At 50.6% G+C, this 22,371-nt stretch overlaps 2 protein-coding genes across 4 annotated transcripts; both read left to right on the top strand.

The window, feature by feature from the left end:
* The first annotated feature begins 414 nt into the window (after positions 1–414).
* Positions 415–5,691, top strand: PEX11B (peroxisomal biogenesis factor 11 beta). The gene is made up of 4 exons (XM_019739866.3): positions 415–573; positions 1,369–1,484; positions 1,895–2,096; positions 4,507–5,691. The coding sequence occupies exons 1-4, from the start codon at positions 518–520 to the stop codon at positions 4,910–4,912; spliced, it is 780 nt and encodes a 259-aa protein (XP_019595425.2). The 5' UTR covers positions 415–517; the 3' UTR covers positions 4,913–5,691.
* Positions 5,692–5,944: 253 nt separating this feature from the next.
* ITGA10 (integrin subunit alpha 10) lies at positions 5,945–22,099 on the top strand. 3 transcript variants are annotated; one of them, XM_019739844.3, is made up of 30 exons: positions 5,945–6,588; positions 8,107–8,218; positions 8,436–8,545; positions 8,757–8,848; positions 9,061–9,175; positions 9,886–10,013; positions 10,166–10,314; positions 10,994–11,144; positions 11,349–11,514; positions 11,631–11,704; positions 11,922–12,066; positions 12,254–12,402; positions 12,619–12,762; positions 12,906–13,106; positions 13,940–14,070; positions 14,469–14,635; positions 14,735–14,877; positions 15,278–15,391; positions 15,586–15,671; positions 15,822–15,963; positions 16,135–16,227; positions 16,387–16,463; positions 16,618–16,707; positions 17,092–17,176; positions 17,344–17,457; positions 17,692–17,772; positions 17,919–18,032; positions 19,376–19,471; positions 19,773–19,886; positions 20,154–22,099. In XM_019739844.3, the coding sequence occupies exons 1-30, from the start codon at positions 6,453–6,455 to the stop codon at positions 20,217–20,219; spliced, it is 3,585 nt and encodes a 1,194-aa protein (XP_019595403.3). In that variant the 5' UTR covers positions 5,945–6,452; the 3' UTR covers positions 20,220–22,099. The 3 variants fall into 3 exon arrangements, with proteins under 3 accessions (XP_019595403.3, XP_019595405.3, XP_019595402.3); XM_019739846.3 differs by having other exon boundaries at positions 12,903–13,106; positions 13,967–14,070; XM_019739843.3 differs by having other exon boundaries at positions 5,946–6,588; positions 12,903–13,106.
* The last annotated feature ends 272 nt before the right edge of the window (positions 22,100–22,371 follow it).

Genomic DNA, 22,371 nt, shown 5'->3' with positions numbered 1-22,371 from the left:
TCCATCTGTATTCTGGAGGTCACCTAACCAACGGTCAGGGTTCTGCGGAGAGCCTGGTACTGTCTGTTACTGCCTCTACTTCCATAGGCTTGTTTAGCCCCCAAATCGCTGGACTTGATCGGAGCGGGTGCGCGCGAGCGCGTTGGGGGTGCTCTGCTCGAACCTCCACGGGGTGGGTGGGGGAGCCCTATGTCGGCTGCCACCGCGAGATGACTACGGCGCCTTCTTGCCCCGCCCCCACCCCTGCAAGCCCCGCCCTTGGTCCAGAATATTTCAAAGAAAATGCGGCTGGAGCATGCTTAGGAAATAAGAGACCCCCGGATGACACGGCTGACCGAGACAGCACAGAAACACGCAGGCCCACACGCCAGCGCTTCTCATTCTGAAATTCCGCTTCAGGGGCCGTGTCCGCTTGCTCTTTTCTGGCGATGTGTGTCCCTCGCGAGGCACCGTTGGGCCGTCCGGGAGGCGTGCCTAGGGGCGGGAGCGGGGCTGCGGAGCCTGCGCTGCTGCTGTCATGGACGCCTGGGTCCGCTTCAGTGCTCAGAGCCAGGCCCGGGACCGGCTGTGCAGGTGCGGCCCCACTAGGAATGGGGGGAGGGCGGGCAAAGGAGGACCCTCGTGAGCGAGGTCGGTTCCCACTACGGGGGTCAGAAAGGGTCAACTCGGGCTACGGGGGCCCGGACAGACCGCGACAAGCTGATTGGAGCGGGCCGTGGGGAGGTGATTCGTTTCTGCTCCCGGGAAAGATGGGGAAACTGAGGCACGAGCGGGCCAGCGGGAGGCCGCTCAGGGTTGCCGTGTCCACATAAGACCAACACTTCCCTCACTGGGCGGTGGTGAAATGTGGAGCCTTCTGCCCGCGGTGGATTGCGACCCGGCCTCTGTCCCCAGAGCTGAGAAGTCGCTCCAAGTTTCGGTGTCCCTCACCCCGCTGTCACCGGGGAGCTCCTCTGCCTCCGCCTCGTCTTCTGGTCTCACTTCAGCTCGAGGGCCTTGAAATCTCTTAGTTCACTTATTGGGAAGAATCACCTGCCCCCCAACTATCCCCCACCCCCTCACATATCACAGACAGGTCATGCTAGTCATGGACCCCGCTGCTTTCACTGTCCCCTTCAGTTCTCATCATTGTCAAGTCTCTTATTTTCTCAACTCTTTAGCGCAGCCCACCCCCTCCTGGCTCCTTCTTACCCTAGTGCCTTTGCCTTCCCCTGGCCTGGAGGAGAAGCGTGAGTCATAGACCTGAAGAGGAGGAAAAGGAAGTGGTCTCCACCTGGGAAAGGAGAAGTCCACGGTTGCCTTTTGGAGGACGTTTTTGAGGGGGAGGTTAGGGGGTCTCCACCTCACCTTGTCTGTCCTCTCCTCCAGGGCCGCCCAGTATGCCTGCTCCCTTCTTGGCCACGCGCTGCAGAAGCATGGGGCCAGTCCTGAGTTACAGAAACAGATTCGACAACTGGAGGGTCATCTGAGCCTAGGAAGAAAGCGTACGTAGCAGTGCCTTTCCTCGCATGACTTCTGCGCGTCCTCCTTCCCCAGCTATTCTCCCTTAGTCCCTCCTTCCTGTTTTTGACCTTCTCCGCCAGTTCTTCTCCCTCATTTGGCTCTGCACTTATCCTCTACCCATGCCTCCCAATTGAGATCAAAGAACGGGAGCAAGAGAATAAGGAGGGATTGAAGAGAACGGGGCAAGTTTGACAAAACTAAACTGGGACACAAATTCCTTAAAATTTGAAGTAAAAAAAAATGAACTGTTTCTGCTCTTTTTAAAAATTGTTTGTTATTGTTGTCTCCATCACTTGCTCAACTTTTACCTTTTTGCCTTTGTCTTTCTCTATGTCCTGTTCTTTGTTTGCCTATTTCCAAATCCTTGCTTTTTCTTGCTAATCCCCACTAGTTCTACGCTTGGGGAACTCAGCAGATGCCCTTGAATCAGCCAAACGAGCTGTGCACCTGTCAGATGTTGTCCTAAGATTCTGCATCACTGTTAGTCACCTCAATCGAGCCTTGTACTTCGCCTGTGACAATGTTCTGTGGGCTGGAAAGTCTGGACTAGCTCCCCGTGTGGATCAGGAGAAGTGGGCCCAGCGTTCGTTCAGGTTTGATATTCTTTTATCCTACAAGACCTTTTGTATTCTCCACACTGCATAGCTTGCCTTTTATGAGAGAAAAGTCTCCCCGGGTCTTCCCAGAGTATACACAGCTTCATCAATCACTTGGCTTCCAATCTTCCTTTATATCTTAAACTATCAGAGAATAAGGAATGGGGACAGATGGAAGACAAATGCTCTTCCATAATGAATGACTAAGATTGGGCAAGATAAGACATTATACTGCTTTAATTCTGCTTCTGTCTGTACCATAGGGTACACCCCTCACTTCCTGACCACGCAGTCATTCTAAAAATATTTAGTAAGTGCTTACTGTGCTCCAGGCAATACAGCAAAGAGCCAAACAGATATGGCTCATGCTCTCACAAAGCTTCTAGTCTAGTGGGGGAGTCATTAAAAAAAATAACCGCCCATCCAGGTATTTGTAGAAAAGTACAGGGTGTTATGAGATATATAACAAGAGAAGCTAATTTAGATTGAAAGATCAGGGAAGAACACTTTGAGAAAGTAACAGTTTAGTTCAGACCTGAAGTTTGAGTAGAAGGGTAGACAAAGCGAACAGTAGCGGAGACGACCTTGCCAAGCAGAAATTAGCATGTCCTGAGGCCTTGAACCAAGAAAGGCTCTGGGGAATTAGAGAAACAAAAAGAAAGCCAGTGTCATGGACAGTGCTGAGTAAAGAACACAATGTTCAAACTGGAGAGATAGGCGGGGGCCAGATCACTTACTTTTGGTCAATAGTAAGATTTTTTTGTTTGTTTAGGTTTTTAAAACTTTTATCCTAAGTGCCATGGGTTCTGAGCAGGGATGTGACATAATTCAAATTGTGTTTAAAGAAGATCTCTCTTGCCGCAGTGTGGAAAATGGATTGCAATAGGGCAGGAGGAGATGTCCTAATATGTCCAAAAGTTGAAATTGGCTTAGACTAAGGAGCTGCCTGGCAATGCGGGTGGAGAGAAATATGAGTTGGGAATAAAATTGTCTGTATACGACCATCTGTATTGGTTTTTGTTTTAGATTGTATTAGCATCTTTCGCTCTCTCTTTGTGTGTTGCGTTTCTCTTCATCTCTCTCAGTGATTTACAGGTATCACGTGGCTTATGACGTATGAGGGCTGAGGATGGAGGCCTGGCTGGAGTAGTGTGGGAAAGCAACTACCGAGAAGAGTTTATATGCCACGTTTATTCATTTCATTCATTTATCGAGCTCCTCCTATGCGCAGGCACTGGTGTAGACACAGGGATACAGTGGTAAAGCTGCTGTGGTGCTTACATTGTAATGAGAGGAGACAAAGATAAAGAATAAATAAGAAAAATGTCAGGTAGTGGTTAAGTGCTATGCAGGAAATTAAAATAGGGTCATGTGGTAGAGAGTGAATGGCTCGCTACTTTAGAATGGGGGATCAGAGAAGGCCTCTCTGAAAAGGTGACATGTAAGCTCAGACCCAAAGAGCAAGAAAGAGCCAGGCATGTGAAGATTTTTGGAGGGAGACTATTCCAAGTGGAGGCAGTGGGTAGTATAACGCTCCTAAAGCAATAATAAGCTTGGTGGGATCAAAACACAGTTGTTGAGGGAGAGAATGGTGTAAGGTGGAGTTAGAGAGGCAGGGTCACATGTTGAGTTCTATAAGCTTGTCTTAGATATCTAGGTTTTATTCTAAATGTGACAGGAAGGAAACCATGGAGAGCTGTAAGAAGGGGAGTAATGATGTGAGTTATGTTCATGCCAGCTACTACATGAAATTAGATTGTTGGGGGCAGGGGGCATGAGTGGTCCTCGAGAGACCAGTTAAAAGACTGAAGTTGTAGTTCAAGCAAGAGATGGCGGCTTAGACTGTGGCGGTGGAGTATAATAGAGAGACGCTTGGATTCAGGATGTGTTTTAGAGGTAGGACAATTATATTGAGGACTGCTGTCAGGGTGGATTAAAAATTGAAAAAAAGACTGTTCTTAAGGAGTTTCTAATAACAGATTTGGCAAGCTGCTTAATGCCTCTGGGCCTCTTATTTTTTTAACAAAAGGATTGGATTTAAATTATAATAGGTCTGACTCTCTGAAACAAGTGAAGCTTGTTCTTTCAAAATAAATTCGTATTACTATAGTTCAAGTTGAATGCATATGTGCTAATGGGTTGCCGAGTGGAAAAATGAAATTTGAGGTCGGTGTTGGACGCTTTGATGATGCTCATGAGTTTTAAGCCAGGATCTTAAGGTACACAGAAACTTCTATTAGTTATAGAAAGGGGGGAGGACATTTCTAATAGTGGGTACTAGCGTTCTTTTCTGGTGTTCTAATGTGTAATCCCTTTGCATTATGGGGGAAAACAGGTTTGACTGTTCTATTGGATAAGCTAAGTGGGTACACGTGCCTTTACTGAACCTTCCTCCTGTGTATCTCAGGTATTATCTGTTTTCCCTCATCATGAATTTGAGCCGCGATGCTTATGAGATTCGCATACTGATGGAACAAGAGTCTTCAGCTTGCAGCCGGCGACAGAAGAGTGCTGGAGGAGGAGTCGCAGGAGGAATTGAAACGGGGGGACCTGGGGGTCCAGGGACTCCAGCGGGAGCCCTGCCCCGACTGGCTCTGAAGCTTCAGCTCCGAGTCCTGCTCCTGGCTCGGGTCCTTCGAAGCCATCCCCCCCTTCTGTTGGATTTGGTCAGAAATGCCTGCGATCTCTTCATTCCACTGGACAAACTAGGCCTCTGGCGCTCTGGCCCTGGGGTTGTGGGGCTTTGTGGCCTCGTGTCCTCCATCCTGTCTCTTCTCACCCTAATCTGCCCTTGGCTACGACTCAAGCCCTGATACTCTGGTACAGGATAAGGAGGGGACCTGAATTGGTAAGATGGAGTCTTAGATCGTCTCCAACGTACCAGCCTCCTTGGTTAAAATTAAAATCCAGCGAGTTTGGGGTAGAAAAGGAAGAGCTTTGTGGAAAATGAGGTGAGGCAAGGTACCTTTTGTAGTCAGCAGGGTGATTCTAATGTTCAGATCTGCGGGAGCTTTGGTTCTTTTCCTCCTCCATTGCGTCGTCCGTGTCTCTCTTGACTCTTCACTTTGTCTCTCCTAAGTCTATTTAAGATTCTGTCTCGGCATCTCTTTTTGTGCCTTCTCAGTCCTAGGAATCTGGTCAGCAGCAGAATTACTTTTTGGTAGGGGAGGTAGACGGTGTGGTCTGTAAAACTCTAATTGCCTCCTTTTTCCTGACAAAGGTGGCTTGTGGCAGATTTTACCCTTTTAAACTCCAAATCATAATTTAAAGGCTTTCTGTCCCAGCGGACTCTTCCCTCGTGCACCAGAATTGGTTTGATGCTTCCTTCATCTATCTCCCTGATGTCTACCTCACCAACCTCCCTTGTGACTTGGCCCGTATGCTTCCCACTACTCACACCTGCAGATTTCTGCGTACACTTTCATTTCAGGGCCTTGTTCCTAGCCTGTTCTTTGCCTATCCAGAATGGTGCTGTGTCTAGCATCTTGCTGTAAATATTGTACAATGATTCTGTGTAAATAGCTGGGACCCGTGCCCACAATAGAGAGCAAGCCTTCTAGGTCAGCACATTAAAGATCAGTTTGCTTATGGATGTTTGGCGTGGTCCTCTGTGTTCTGGTTATCTGAGGCCCTGCTTCCTGTTTATTTAGGTTTTCCATGGATTCATCACCCACAGACTTTCATTGAGCTTCTAAACTATACAGAGCATGATGCTAGATGGTAGCACTACAGAAAGCTAAGAAACGCCATGATTCCAACTTCAGACATTTATAGCCTACTTGGGAAGATGGGGGGGGGGGGGTGTCTAATGTTAAAGTAATACTGATTCCACAAAGAATATCCCACATCAGTTCATATTTTATAGTCCCTTCAAACACTGATGCCACAAGGCGGCATCAGCTAAGAGCCACAAACAGAACTAAGTGGAGTGGGGCTGGTAAGGCTTAGTCTGTGTCTTCACATTGGGACTCCCCTGGGTGGGTGGGGAAATGATATCACTGTTATCAACTCTTTCGTTTTCCATATCTCAGATTGACATAAATAAGGTTAGGAAGTAAAAAGTATCTATCTCCCACACTCCTACTTTCTATTCCAAACCCAAAGAAGACATGATTGCCTGACAACAGTAAAGGATAGAAAAAAAAAAGGAAACAAGAAAAAAAGGGAACAAACACCACTGTGTTCTGGTTGGATTTTGAGATGTCGCCTCCAGGGGGCAGCACCGAGGCAGAGAACTAGACTAAGATCCCTCAGCCCTTCTTTGCGCTTGGTCTGGGGCTCCCCACAGCTCCCCACCATCACTCCTCCCATTCCTTCCAACTTTATTTTTAGCTGCCAGTGGGAGGGGGCAGGATGGGAGGGAAAGTAAAGAAAACAGAAAAGGAGAGAGTGACAGAGGCACAGAGGACTTTTCGCAGGGACAGAGAACAGCCAGGCATGGAGTGCCCCCTCATCTCTCACCTGTTCTTGCCCCTGATGTTCCTGACAGGTGAGGGAGGATAACTTCTTGGTTTCTGGTGGGAATGAAAGATGTGTGGACTGTTTGTCATTGGGACCTTTAAGGTTGAAATTCTTCGGGAGTTCGGGTGAGCTCCTTCGGGTGAGAGGTTAACACTGGTTCTACGTGTGTGTGTGTGTGTGTGTGTGTGTGTGTTTGTGTGTGTGTGTGTGTGTGTGTGTTTGCCTGTTTGCATTCTTATGCCCACACCATATGACTGCTTCCATACTGAGACTGGGCGAGCCTTGTGTAAGATTTGTGTCCAATTGTCTAAAACCTTTGTCCTAAACCCTGGAGAAGTGAGGGGACCAAGAAGAAACACGATGTGAACTTTCACGTGGCTAGTCTGATTCCTATTACCCTCCTCCCTACTTCTCCCTACCCTTGGTGGTCTCTGGGGCCTGAGGCATAACCGACTGTGTGGTCAGAATTCTGGGTTTCACCAATGAGCTATAGTTCCTGGTCATACAGCCCTGCCTGTTTCCTCGACGCAAAAAGGCTCACATACAAAACACCTTTCTGAAAAGGAGCATGATCTGAGACAGAGCTCGAGCCATTGGTGGTAGTGCTGGTGGGGTGGCCTGAGAGGGGGTCACTGAGAAGGAAGGAGCAACATACAGGGAAAGAACCATGGGAGGGACCAGAGGCCTGGAATTTTTCCTCACCAGTGCCCTGTAATCTTCGTTTCCTAAAATACCAGCTCTGATTTGAAAGGGATCGAGGTTGGGAGGGAAGAATCAGCCAGGACATGATTGGGGGGGGGTCTTTAGAGTGGATTGAGAGTTAAAGAAGAGATTCAGGTAAGTAGGGGGCAGTTTGGAGGGTGGATGAGTTAGAATGGAGGGGAAACTTTGGGGTGAAGGGACCCTTGGTGAGGATGGATGGCAAACTATGTGTGTGGGCAGGCAAGTGACCCCACCCAGTTAATTACCACGGAGGTTTCCAGAGCTGGAATCAACCAGAGACCTAGACACTGGAGAATGAAAGTGAGCATGTACCAATGACACTGGGAGTCAAGACGAGATGGAAAGAGAAGGAGAGACCCAGACATGTTGTGCGCCCTGGTCTCCGCTTGTTCTCCCAATGCTCCTGGGTTTGGGGAGAATTTGGAAGGAATAGTTGTAGGGCTCCAGAAATGCCCTCTCCCTCTTTTGACCCTCACAGTTGGGGGAAGAGGATGCGTAGGAGGAATGATGTGGAAAAGAGGAACTTGACCCTTCCAGACATGTCTGTAAATGAGATTTCAGGGGTGGGAATGGAAATACAGCTGTGCACTAGCATGGCAGAGGGCCCCAGGTTAGACCGCTGGACTCAAACACAGGAAGGAGATCATCCTTGCTTGGAACTCTGAATACATGACATTGACAGAGGCCAGGACAACTGATGAGTAATAAGCTGGGAGACAGACTGACATCAAAGCATTCCCTTTATGGCGTCTCTCTGGTTGTACCTGTCTGGGCATTCATCAGCCTCTCTGCTTCCTGCTAACCTACCATCCTGGCTCCCTAGGTCTCTGCTCTCCCTTTAACCTGGACGTGCATCACCCACGCCTATTCCCAGGGCCACCCGAAGCTGAATTCGGATACAGTGTCTTACAACATGTTGGGAGGGGACAGCGATGGTGAGGAGGAAACCAGAGGGCTGTGGGCTTGGGACTGATAGAGCTTTCACAGGGGGGGCGAGGTAGATGGGAATCTAAACTCATCTTTTGGAAGAAACTGAGGGATGTTTGGTCTTTGGGAAATTGCTGGAGCTCTAGGTTTCCCACCCCCATGCCCTTTCCCTCTGGCCTATCTCAAAGTCATGCTCCTCCAATGCTTATATTCATGTCCTCCCAGGATGCTGGTGGGTGCCCCCTGGGATGGGCCTTCAGGCGACAGAAGGGGAGACGTTTACCGATGCCCTGTAGGGGACTCCCACAATGCCCCATGTGCCAAGGGCCACTTGGGTAAGAAGATGCCTCAGTCTTCCACTCCTAACCCCTAACCTTGATACACTAGAAGCTTTGACCCCTCATACGTCACTTTATTCAAGCCAGTATCCTACATACTCCCTGTCCCTGACTCTATCCTGATCTCATCCTCTTCCAAAATCGCCCTGAACTCAAGGACCCCAGCTGTGACCCCATGACCTCATTCTCTTCCAACCCCTCCCACCAGGTGACTATCCACTGGGAAATTCATCTCGTCCTGCTGTGAATATGCACTTGGGGATGTCTCTACTGGAGACAGATGGTGATGGGGGATTCATGGTGAGCTAAGGAAAGGGTCTCTGAAGGTTTGTGGCAGAGGATAGAGCAGTATAGTAAGGGAAACTGGTCTGTGTGGCGGGGTCAAGGAGTTAGAAACCCTAGAAAGCAAGGAGGGGAATCACGGGGAGTGATCGCAATGCCTCCTACTGGGAGCATGTTCTGAGGGTGCTCTCACAAGCCTGGGAGTAACTGTTTCCCCCATCCATCCCCAGGCCTGTGCCCCTCTCTGGTCTCGTGCTTGCGGCTCCTCTGTCTTCAGTTCTGGGATATGTGCCCGTGTTGATGCTTCGTTCCGGCCCCAGGGAAGCCTGGCACCCACTGCGCAACGTGAGCCAGAAGAAGGGCCTGAGGACTCAGTCCTCAGAACGGCGTGTAGGGTGGGAAAAAGATGGGGCAACAGCATATGATGCTTCACAGGGGGCCTGCATGGCTATCCTCACTGCTACCTAATGTACCTGCATAAGCTCCGTGTTTCCTAACAGATTAGAATTCAGACTCTGCCAGGGCATCAAGACTCCATGAACTGGTCAAACCAATTTCAAGAACTCAGCTCTCACTACATCCCTTCCCACCCTTGGTCATAGCGTTTACCTCACCATTCTCCAGTGTGTCATCGATTTTTATACCTCCACCCCCTTTTGTTGAAAGAGTTCACCCAAATGCCTTTCCTTATATTCTCTCCTCAAACACCTTCAGTCTCCAACATCTTCTTAGTTGCTGCCTCTGATTCCCCACCATGAGAACTGACCCTCTTTTGTTCTCCCACAGCATAGGGTGGCACTATATTTCTACCTAGCGTTTAATTCCTTCTTTGTTATTTTAGTAAATTGCACGTATGTCCCTCTCCTCTTTTATTCCGTTCTACATTTACCCAAAGCCTGGCAGACTCTCTTCCTTGCATGTCAGAAGTGCCTAATAAATGTTTCAATTGAATGTGTCCTCCCCTTGGGAGGGAGAATGGAACCTCTTCCCTTGTTGGCCCCATGCGCAAAAACCTTGTACCCCTCTGTTCTCCATCACACCCCCCCTCCTCCTAGGCTGCCCCACATACATGGATGTTGTCATCGTCTTGGATGGCTCCAACAGCATCTACCCCTGGTCTGAAGTTCAGACTTTCCTACGAAGACTCGTGAGCAGACTGTTTATTGACCCGGAGCAGATACAGGTAAGAGAAGGCAATATGGACGGGCGTGGAGGGGGAGAGGAGTTAAGTGTAGGCAGTGTTTTCCAGGGGCTCACCTCCCCTCCCTCGCGTGCTTTCTTCTCCCTCCCCACCTCCAAACACACATTTCATTTGACTGCACATTTTATTCTCAGGTGGGACTGGTGCAGTACGGCGAGAGCCCTGTACATGAGTGGTCCCTGGGAGATTTCCGAACCAAGGAAGAAGTGGTGAGAGCAGCAAGGAACCTGAGTCGGCGAGAGGGACGAGAAACAAAGACTGCCCAAGCAATAATGGTGGCCTGGTGAGGCATTGGAAAGGGGTGTGTGGGAGACCAGAGTGAGGACGGCCTAGAAGGGTTAGGGGAGGGTTTAGAGGGCAGTGTGTACTCTAGGGTTCAGTGTGTACCCAAGGTGCTTTGCGTGCTCATCTTAGCATGCACACTAATGGTGGGTGGGAGAAGGCTGACTGGGCTGTCATTGCACTCCCTCTCGTCACATTTCTACAAATTGTCTATGTCTGTGTCTCTCCATGTTTCTGCTGTATTCATCTCTGCAGACGGAACTCTCTTTCTCTGTCCTTCCACTCCCGCTTTAATCTTGACCCTCAGGTTCTCCACTACTCGTGACCTAGCCCACTTTCCAAATGTCGTTCAAACTTTCTGGGGAGATGCGCCTGACCTAACCATTCTCCTTTCTTCTACATTCCTTTAGTATTTGTCCTCCCAAATGCAGTATTTGCTGAATGAATCTACCAATGAATGGATTTTGTTCTTATTTGCATTGATGATATGCTGCTCTATATGTTCGATGACATTCAAGCATTGAGCTCCTACTGTGTGCCAGTCTCCATGCTTGCCACCGTAGGGAGATGGTCCGAGAGGGGAGATGCCTGACCTCAGTGAACCGCTGACGGAGTTAAGTCCTGCGTGTGTGTATCTGCGTACACCTGATCACATCTTACTCCTTTTCCTCTCTTCTTAGCACAGAAGGATTCAGTCAGTCCCATGGGGGCCGACCAGAGGCTGCCAGGCTACTGGTGGTGGTCACTGATGGAGAATCACATGATGGAGAAGAGCTTCCCACAGCGCTAAAGGCCTGTGAGGCTGGAAGAGTGACACGCTATGGGATTGCGGTAAGACTCTACTTTGGATCTGGAAGGGTGGAGGGGGTGGGGATGGTGACATTGAGGACTGGGAACTTGAGGGAAACAGGCAGGAACCGCTCCCCAGACCTCAGCCACATTTCCTGTCCTTCGATGCGTTGGCTGTGTTCTGTACCAGCTCTAACACCTCACTCCACACAGCTAATAGACCCCACCTTGACCTCCTCACCCCAGGTCCTCGGTCACTACCTCCGGAGACAGCGAGATCCCAGCTCTTTCCTGCGGGAAATCAGAGCAATCGCCAGTGATCCAGATGAGAAATTCTTCTTCAATGTCACAGACGAAGCTGCACTGACTGATATTGTGGACGCACTAGGAGACCGGATTTTTGGCCTTGAGGGTAATGATCACCCTGGAGAAATAGAGGCCAGGGTGGGGTGTGGTCCTAGAGTAAGTTCAATAGGTCAAAGGTGGAACTGTCTTCCCTGACGTTGCCGATGTTTTCTCATGCTCAAGGGTCCCATGGAGAAAATGAAAGCTCCTTTGGGCTGGAAATGTCTCAGATTGGTTTCTCTACTCATCGGCTAAAGGTTGGACAGATTTGATTCCTCTATAACCCCTCTCGACCTCTGACTCCTTCCAACCTCTGACTCAGATAACTTTAACCGCAGGGCTCTTCTAGATTCTTCCTTTAGCGATATGCATGCTGACCTGCTCATGCCTTTCCAACTGACCCCAGCATACCCTCAGTGACCCTCTCACTCCCGGAGAGTTTTGTCAGTGGCCCTTTCTGGTTCTGTCCTACAGGATGGGATTCTCTTTGGGATGGTGGGGGCCTATGACTGGGGGGGCTCAGTGTTATGGCTTGAAGACGGTCACCGCCTTTTCCCCCCACGCACGGCCCTGGAAGATGAGTTCCCCCCTGCACTGCAGAACCATGCAGCCTACCTGGGTGAGTAGCAGAGTGCAGGCCATTGGGAGGTGGGGGAAGGCTCCCATGGTGGAGGGTATGAGGTACCCCCCCTTAAATCTTGAAGTTTTTCATTGATCTCCTGCTACTCTCCTTGAGACCTCCTCCTATGCCTTTAGGGACCCTCCCAATTGACCTGTCTTCTTTCCCTTTCACCCCTGATTTCTAGGTTACTCTGTTTCCTCCATGTTTTTGCGGAGTGGACAACGCCTCTTTCTTTCCGGGGCTCCTCGGTTTAAACATCGAGGAAAGGTCATTGCCTTCCAACTTAAGAAAAATGGGGCTGTGAGGGTCTCCCAGAGCCTCCAGGGGGAGCAGGTAGGGCATCCAAGGAAGGGTGGGACCCTCGGATCCCTCCCGAGGAAATCCAGCTGTGGGGGAAGAGAGTAGAGGGGCAAGAGGGGGGGCCTGAAGAGTCTGTGCCGAATTCTGGTTGGCTGAGTCTGTCAGGGGTGTGAGGACCTGTTTGACTGGTGGGTGCTTCCCACTTGCCCACAATCACCTTCCCTTTCCTCTGGATTCACCGCTCCCCAGATTGGCTCATACTTTGGCAGTGAACTCTGCCCATTGGATACGGATGGGGATGGAACAACTGATGTCTTACTTGTGGCTGCCCCCATGTTCCTGGGACCTCAGAACAAGGAGACAGGACGTGTTTATGTGTACCTGGTGGGCCAGGTGAGACTTGCTGGGCTCCCCTAGAACCTATTTGCAAGGGGTGGAGGGAGGCAGGAAGGGAAGGCACATACATTTGAGGGCTGGCTGAGAGGTGGGGACTATCGCGTCAGCATCTGCTCTCTTTCCCTCGTCTCACCCAGCAGTCCTTGCTGACACTCCAGGGAACACTTCAGCCAGAACCCCCTCAGGATGCTCGCTTTGGCTTTGCCATGGGTGCCCTTCCTGATCTGAACCAAGATGGTTTTGCTGATGTGGCTGTGGGGGCGCCCCTGGAGGATGGGCACCGTGGGGCACTGTACCTGTATCATGGGACCCAGCATGGCGTCAGGCCCCGTCCTGCCCAGGTCAGGCGTGCCCACATAAAGCCCGGGCATGGTGGGGGGAAGGGGAAGGGAGCTGTGCTCTTTGCTTATCAGTGCTCCCCTGGACTTGTGACTCAGACTGAACCAGTGCTTTTTTATCAGTGCAGTAGCCCCCTGTATTGATGGGGGACCGCCAGTGGATGCCTGAAACCACAGATAGTACCAAATTCTATATATACTGTTACATGTTTTTTCCTATACATACATACCTATGGTAAAATTTAATTTATAAATTAGGCACAGTAAGAGATTAACAACACTAATTAATAAGAACAGAATAATTATAACAATACACTGTCATAAAAGTTATGTGGATGTGGCATTATTAAGGAAAATAAGGGTTGCTTGAACACAAGCGGTGCGATGACGTGACAGCTGATCTGATAACTAAGATGGCTGCTAAGTGTCTAACAGGCGGGGAGCGTGTCCAGCGTGGAGATGCTGGACAAACGGATGATTCATGCTCCAGGCAGGACAGAGTTGGACAGCGTGAAATTTCATCACACTACTCAAAACAGTGCTCAGTTTAAAACTTATGAATTGTTCATTTCTGGAATTTTCCATTAAACATTTTCGGACCATGGTTGACCATGGGGAACAGTGGAAAGGGAAACCGTGGATAAGGCGGGACTACTGTAGACAAAAAGGTGAGGGAGTGGGGGAGGACACAGGTTGCTGTACTAGGGACTCCTGAACACAGGCAAGTTTCTCTCATTTCTTCCCATGCCTGATGGGAGCATTAGAAAGAGCCAGGTGGGTGGCCTGGGAAAGCAGGTGTGTGAGTCCCTGCTCAGTCTCCCCTCTCTTCCTCTCAGCGGATTGCTGCTGTCTCCATGCCACAGGCCCTCAGTTACTTTGGTCGGAGTGTGGATGGCCGGCTAGATCTGGATGGAGACGACCTGGTGGATGTGGCCATAGGTGCCCAAGGGGCAGCCGTCCTGCTCAGGTGAGCGGTGCCATCTCAGGTAGCAGTGGCCCGCATAGCGCAGCGATGAAATGCAAGGGCTTTGGAGTCACAGGCTTAGATTTGGATTCTTGGTCAACTTACTCTGTGCCTCCATTTCCTAGTTTACAAAATGGGAAGAACAACGTACGTAACGTGTAGCCTTATTGTGAGGATTAAATGTGATGACCCATATAACAATCTTCACACAGTGCCTTGCTCATGACAAGTGCTTATTAAATGTTAGCTGTTATCTTACTTTGTCAGAGGTTCAGGGGTGGGTGACATGTGCTCCTAACCCCTTATTCTTTCCTTTGACCTCAAGGAGGTAAACACTGAGAGTGGCCTTTCTCGCAGACTTTCCTCCTACTGCTTGAATTTCTTTCCCACTCTGTTCCTAGCTCCCGGCCCATTGTCCACCTGGCGCCTTCACTGGATGTGACCCCGCCGGCCATCAGTGTGGTTCAAAGGGACTGCAGACGCCGAGGCCAGGATGCAGCCTGCCTTTCTGCAGCCCTTTGCTTCCAAGTGACGTCCCGCACTCCTGGCCGCTGGGATCGCCGCTTCTGTGAGTGACTTCCGTGCATCCGAGGCAGCTGTCAACCCCTTCCCTACCTGCCTTGGTCTCTGGACCCTCTCCACCCTCACTCTTGCCTGCCCCATTCAGATATGCGGTTCACAGCGTCACTGGATGAGTGGACCGCTGGGGCCCGTGCAGCGTTTGATGGCTCTGGCCAGAGGCTGTCCCCTCGGCGGCTCCGGCTCAGCGTGGGGAATGTCACTTGTGAGCAGCTGTATTTCCATGTGCTGGTGAGGAGGGGTCTGGGACTGCTTTGCCTCAGGGCCTGGGAGTGAGGGGAAGGCTGGGTAAGAGGAGGAATTTCTGCTAGATTAGCAAGAAAGCCAGGGAAGTGAAGAAGTTCAGACTTTGGAGTCAGGCTGACCTGAGGCGCTGCCACCTGTGCCATGTGGCAAGTCACATAACCTGCAAACCTCAGTTTCCTCACCTGCCAAGAGGCGTTCATAATAATAATTACGTCATAGGACTTGTATTAGAAGTAAATGTGACTATATTGACAATACCTCAGGACAGCGCCTGGCATACAGAAAATGCTCAATAAATGGTCAGTGTCATTATCACATTCCGCCAGGGGGCTGAGTTGACCCCTAAGCCTGGCTCCCCATGATCTTTGCCTCTGGTTTCCCTCAGGATACATCGGATTACCTTCGGCCGGTGGCCTTGACTGTGACCTTCGTTTTGGACAACACCACAAAGCCAGGACCTGTGCTGGACGAGGGCTCGCCCACCTCCATACGAAAGCTGGTCAGCTGCGCCAAGCCCTGTCCCCGGGACCCAATACTGCCCTTCTCAGTGAATTCAAGCGAAAGAGGAGGGAGGAGACATGAGATCATGGTGACATCTGACCTGGGCACCCACACTTCTCTTTCCACTTTTCCCCAGTTGCATTCCTTTCTCCTTGCCTTCCTCTCAGCCCTCAGCCTCTTCCCTCTCCTTAGGTCCCCTTCTCGAAGGACTGTGGCCCTGACAATGAATGCGTCACAGACCTGGTGCTTCGAGCTAATATGGACATCAGAGGCTCCAGGTGGGATGGGTGTGAACTGGCCAAACCAGGGTGACCAGAGCCAGACAGGAAGGGGCTTGAAGGGAGCTGGCGGGCTGTTTCTTGCCCAGGAAAACAGAAGTGAGGTTTTTGGCACCCTGTCCACTCCTGAGCTCTTATCCACCCTCCTAGGAAGGACCCGTTCCTGGTTCGAGGTGGTCGGCGGAAAGTGCTGGTATCAGCAACTCTGGAGAACAGGAAGGAAAATGCCTACAACACTAGCCTGAGTCTCAGCTTCTCTAGAAACCTCCACCTGGCCAGTTTCACGCCTCAGGTGCCCTTGGGGGAGAAGGTTTGGGAGGAGTTGGGGAAGGAGGAGGAAGGAGATGGGGGTATTGTCCTCAGCTGCCAGGGGCTCTAGAGAAAGGCTCAGTGTTGAGAGGCTGCAGGCAGGAGAGCAGCGGGAGCCCCAGCTCCAGCCTCCACCCCCATTTCTCGCTCTCAGAGGGACAGGCCAGTGAAGGTGGAATGTGTAGCCCCTTCTCCTCATGGCCGGCTCTGCAGTGTGGGGCATCCCGTCTTTCAGACCGGAGCCAAGGTAAGTTGGGGTCCAGGATGAGAAAGGGGCTCTGGGAGACCAGGGGCTGGAATCGCTGGGGCCTGGGAGTTTGGGGAACGAGGCACACAAGGGCTTCCGTTCCTCTGTCGTCGCCCTGTGAAGACGAATCTCCCCTGACCCCCTGTCCCTGTCCCCCAGGTGACCTTTCTGCTAGAGTTTGAGTTTAGCTGCTCTTCCCTCCTGAGCCAGGTCCTTGTGAGGCTGACTGCGACCAGGTGAGAACAAAGGGCCCTCCTCCCGTCCTCTCCAGCTGGGTCTTGGGGGTGGTCATGGTAGGTGTGTTGGGGGAGGGGGATGAACAGCACTGACTCCTCTACTCCAGAGAGGGGTGTGCGAGACGGATGTGAGCCTCTCCCCCTGACTCTGCAGCAATAGTCTGGAGAGCAATGGGACCCTGCAAGATAATACAGCCCAGACCTCGGCCTACATCCAGTATGAGCCTCACCTCCTCTTCTCTAGGTATGGCTGAGCTCCCGTCTGGGACCCCGTTCTGACCCCAGACTCGTGTGGTTCAGTGTCCCCCAACCCTTGGGGTTGCTCCGTCTTTTTGCCTTCAATCCCCCTCATGTGGAACCTTCTCTTTTAAGCGTCTTACTTTCTTCCTAAGTATAGGGCTTTGCTGGGCCCTGGGGAGTGGAGCTGGAATGGGGGGATAGGGGATGTGGCCCTAAAGTTTGTGCCCAGTCTATGGCATGTCCCATTTCTGTCTTCTCTGTGTATCCCCGTCTCTTTACACATGTGCTGGCCCTGCCTTCCCCGAATCCATGGATATGTGCTAACCCTGCGCCTCCGTGTCTCTGTCATGGCTGCGACCATGGACTTCCTGACCTGGTATCCACTCAGTGAATCCACTCTTCACCGCTATGAGGTTCACCCATATGGCACCCTCCCAGTGGGTCCTGGCCCTGAATTCAAAACCACTCTTAGGGTGAGAAGCTGGAGGGGGGCAGCTTGGCATGAGGAGGGGGGAGGGGAGGAGTCCTGGGAAAAGACAGGAAGAGTCTCTTAGATTTCAGTGGTATCCAGGGTAAAGGGGAACAGATGAGGCAGGGTCTTCTGTTTCCCGCCTCTTCCCATTTCCCATCCTCCTCTCAGGTTCAGAACCTTGGCTGCTATGTGGTCAGTGGCCTCATCATCTCCGCCTTCCTTCCAGCTGTGGCCCATGGGGGCAGTTACTTCCTGTCACTGTCTCAGGTCATCACGACCAATGTGAGTCTGGGCTAGGGTTATGGGGAGCCCTCCCTCCTCAAGCCGGTGGACTCACCAGTTCCCTGTCTGCTGGGTCACTGCTCTCAGGGCTCCTCCCCCTGGGGACCTTTCTTTGACATACGTGACTTCTTTGAGAAGAAAGGGATTACCCCACTGTGGGCGGTATGCGGCTGCTCAGCCTGGCATGGCTGGCCTCTTACCATCAAGAGTTCCTCAAGTTGGATCTTCCCGTAGGCAAGCTGTACAGTGCAGAACCTGACTGAGCCCCCAGGGCCCCCAGTACATCCAGAGGAACTTCAGCACACAAGCAGACTGGTATGAGTCATAAGGTGGTGAAGAAGGTGTCCAGAGTGGGGGAGCAGCAGAGTTTGGAGCCTTGGGATGCGGGGGGAGTGGAGCCTGGAGTGGGAAGTGGGGCATCTTTCCACCCCAGCTCCTGATCCGTCTCTCTCTTCTGGTAGAATGGGAGCAATACTCGGTGTCAGGTCGTGAGGTGCCACCTTGGGCGGCTCGCAAAGGGGTCCGAGGCCTCTGTTGGACTACTGAGGCTGGTTCACAATGAATTTTTCCGGAGGGTAAAACTTTCATTTCCTATTACCCTCCCCTTCTGCTCCTATCTGGACCTTGAGCGTAGGCTTTGGAGGTGAACAAACCCATGTTTAAGTCCCAGCTTGGCCTCTTGCTAGCTGTTGGACCTTGAGCGAGTTATTTCATCTCTCTATGCTTCTTTTCCTCATCTCTAAAATGGGGAAGATAATACCTCTTTTAAGGGGTTGTTGTAAAGAAGAAATGAATAATGAGATGGGCTCATTAAAAGCTAGTTATTATCATTGAATTTTCCTCCATTTATCATCCCTTAGTGCTATATCGATAATCAATCAACATTGATAGGGCACCTAAATTCAATCCATAATCCACCTAGGATCTACTATATGAAAGGTCCTATGCTAGGTAGACACTCTCTACCAAAGAGAGATAAAGAGAGAACCAGACTTAGAGAAGGACGGGCCTTCTCTCCCCAACATTTAGTACCACGCTTAACACATTGTAGGAACTTAATACGTCTTTGTAAAATGAATGAATACATAGTTGATACCACATGCAGGACATGTATTGGAGAGTAGCTGGAGGGAAGATTATATAGTTGATAGGGATTTGGATTATGCAAGTTCTCTAGACATTGAACTTAATATGATTGGGAGTCAGGGTGATTGCCTGAGCCGGAAATAACATCTAATTATAACACCTATTTGGTACTAGGGGTTTTACTGCGTTTCCCCGTATGCCATCCTGCTTTGACCTACACAAAATCCCGAGGACGTACTGGTAGGCGTATGTTTTCGGGAAGTTAACTCTGACAGACCGTCCTTCTCTAAGTCTGGTTCTCTCTTTATCTCTCTTTGGTATCCTTTTTTTCCATTCATTCATCTATCCTTTTAACAAAGATTTATTGAGAAATCACTAAGTATTTGGCACTGTGCTAGGCTCTAGGCACTAAGGACACATAATTAATGAGACACAGTCCTTGACCTCAAGGCTCTTATAATTCAGTGGTGAAAGCCAGCAAAGTAAACAGAATGTTATAACCTTATCCAGGGTGGTGGGAGTTGGGAGGAAATACTTCCCTAAGTCCCAGAGCAGATGACATCTAAACTTCAACCTAAAGGAGGGGTAGGGGTCAGCCAAAGAAAGGGGAGTTGAATACATGACAGGTAGACCAAACAGCATATAGGAAGGACCAGTGACTTTCCATCTGTGACCGTTCTTCTCTTTCCCCATTGGTCTCCAACCTTTTCTTCTGGTCTTGAGGGTCCTGGAAGTTGTGCGTGGCAGCCTCTTCTTTGCTTTTGGGGTTTCAAGAGCCACACCACCTGATGATGGCTCACTGGAAATGCCTTCCCATCCACTTGTTCCACAGGCCAAATTCAAGTCTCTGACAGTGGTCAGCACCTTTGAGCTGGGAACAGAGGCGGGCAGTGTCCTGCAGCTGCCAGAAGCTTCCCGTTGGAGTGAGGTGAGGCTGGAGACTGAATCTGAGAGCTGTGAAAATAGTGAGGGTGGGGACGGGGGAAGGGCACCTGTGGGCTTTTTCAGAACAGAGGTGTCTTCATTAGCCAGCAATCGGGGAGCCAGAAGTGATATATCAGAATTGCTAGGGTCCCACTGCCTCCATTCCTGCCTCAGTTTTTTTTTTGTGTGTTTTTTTTTTTTTTGGCCTTTTATTCTTCTGTTTTGAGGCTGGCTTAGCTCTAAGGTGGGGTGTGGCTCGCTGGGTGAAAGGGTGAGAGTTAAAAACAACTCTCCTCTGCATACAGAGCCTCCTGGAGGTGATTCAGTCTCCCCCCCTCCTCATCTCCCTGTGGATCCTCATTGGCAGTGTCCTGGGAGGGCTGCTGCTGCTGGCTCTCCTTGTCTTCTGCCTGTGGAAGGTAAGCGCTGCGTTAGTAGCAAGTAGGGGGCATGGTGCCCACGACTTGAGGGGTCCTTGGAGGGAGAACTGGATTAGCTAAGCCGCCTGTGGGTCCCCTTCCCTGTACTCCGCAAATGTTGGTTGAATTAAACTAAGCCAAATAAAATAAATTTGAGTCTCATGTTTGGAAGCAGAACAAAAGTGAAGACTTCAGATATGTCTGAGGGCTGTTGGCGAGGTCCCCAGGCAGGGCATTTGACGATGACTCTTATCTCTTCCTCTACAGCTTGGCTTCTTTGCCCGTAAGAAGATCCCCGAGGAAGAAAAAAGAGATGAAAAATTGGAGCAATGAATGTAGAATAAAGCCCTCGAAAGTCCTCCCTGGCAGCTTCTGCAAAAGACTTGCATAAGAGTGGAGGCTTAGTGGCTCACATGGGACAAGGAGAAGCCTCTGGCCTCTTCTCCCCGGACCTGCAACCTGACTTGACTTTTGAGTCATGAGGACGCTGCTGGCAAGAGATGAGGTCTTACCTCAGACACGAAGGGCTGGCACCCACACCAGGAACACTCCCACCTTCTGCTTTCCTCCTCATGATGCTGGTTCCACAGCCAACACTGGGGGGCCCCTTTTGCCCTATCCCCAGGAACCAAGAAATTTTTGCCTACGTCCCTGACTCCTTTCAGATTCCCTCTACATCCTCCCTGACAATTTGGCAAGAATGAGGCTTATCTTCCTCCATTGCCTGCCTCTCACCTTCCAGCCTGCTCCCCACTCCACAGGAGGGAGCTGAGGTTGGCTTGAAAGAAGTAAAGTCAACATCTGCTGCTTTCCTGTGGAGTCTGGTGATTCAGAGAGCCGGATGGGGAGAGTCAACAGGAAAAAAGGAGGGAGGAGGAAAAGCCACAAGAGACATTCTGTACAATTCCAAGGAACAGAGAAGCCTTTAGACAGGCAACTGCCATCCCCCTGAAACCTGAGACTTCGTGGTGCGGTCGCCCGCCCTCAGGTGCTAGTGAAACAGCTTCCCCAGGCCGGCTGGGTACGGCTTTCCCCACGCACACCCTTCCCCGGGAGCAAAGCCAGAGCCGCCGGGGGCCCGATTCCCGGGAGCCAGGGGCCCCCACGTGGCTAGAACTGGAATAGCAGAGAAGTCTTGCTACCCCAGGCAGTGTTTTCTCCTCTCGGGCTGCACGCACTCTGGAGCCCTCCTTGGGGCTTCCTTACAGAAACAACAAAGAAGGAAGAAGATTGCTGCTTGGTGGTGGGAAACCCTTTCACCTTACCAGCTCTGGGAAGCAGCAGCCCCCAGGGGTCTGAACAAGTGGGGTCTGCATTCAGGAGGAAGCCAAAGTGGGTGGCAGGAGGTCTCTGGGGAGCAAGCCTTTCCTTGCTCAGCACTGGTTGTGTAGCACAAACAGCTGCTAGGAGAATGTTCCTGGGGCAACTCCAGTCCTACCTGGTAGGGCTTCTCTGGTGAAATCAGCTTGCCAGCCCCTGCCTGATGTTTACCAGCAATTCTCAAGTGAATGTCTATCTCTGGATTCCCCTCCCCCCTTCCCATTTTTTGGTCATGGCCAGTAAAGAGAATTTGATTTCTCATTGACAACTGGGTAACATATTTCTTTGGATACCAAAGCCGGTTATGGGTCTCCAGAGTGCAGCTCTGACAGCCATTGGGAGAATCAGCACCCATGTAGAGCTGAGAAGAGACCTGACCGGGCAGTTGCCTGGCAGCCACAGAACCTGTCCTCCAGGGGCATTCTTGAGGCCTGGCCACAATATTTATTTTGGCATGTGTCTGGCCTTTTGCAGAGGGCATTGTCTCTACTTCCCAGCAGGGTGGACGGCATATCAGAAGGCCAGAACAAATAAAGTTCAGTGTCAAATGACTGCTGGTTCTAATCGAGTTCCCTAGCATATGGACGGCTCAGGAATGGTGAGAGGCAAGTCCTCTCCTGAGACCTTATACAGTTGAATCTCTAGAAGGTAAAGTTATGAAGTATTTAAAATATGTTCTGTGACTTTACCACTGGAGATGTGCTCTAGCTTCCTGCAAACCGCACCTACTGAAGTGACCACAGAGTGTAAAATGTGCAGATTTGGGCAGCACATAGGCCTAGATTGAAATCCCACGTCTGCCATGTATCAGCTACGCGGTTCTGGGCAAGTCCTAACTACTACAACATTCAGATAACAATAAAAGGCTGTGTAATGCAGCAGTTAAGAATGAAGACAGACTTGGTTTTCAATCTAAGCTGTACTAGTAACACTAGTTTGACCTCGAACAGATTTAATTTCTCTACGTATTGACTGTCTTGTCTTTAAACTTAGGGTTGTGAGGACTCAATGCGATGATACAAGTAAAGTGAGCATCTAGCGAGTACTCAGGAAATAGTCGCTATCGTTATAAAAATAGTTTGTTATTACAGTGTGTTGTGAGGAGAGTGAGAAGGTATGTAGAAGCACCAGCTGGTGACTTGGCCCGTTCACAGAGTCTGAAGAT

This window comes from Rhinolophus sinicus, chromosome 7, assembly GCF_057876585.1.
Source record: "Rhinolophus sinicus isolate RSI-liver-muscle chromosome 7, RSI-T2T, whole genome shotgun sequence".
In the NCBI taxonomy this organism is placed as follows: Eukaryota; Metazoa; Chordata; class Mammalia; order Chiroptera; family Rhinolophidae; genus Rhinolophus; species Rhinolophus sinicus.
This window is presented reverse-complemented; position numbering and strand designations above follow the sequence as displayed.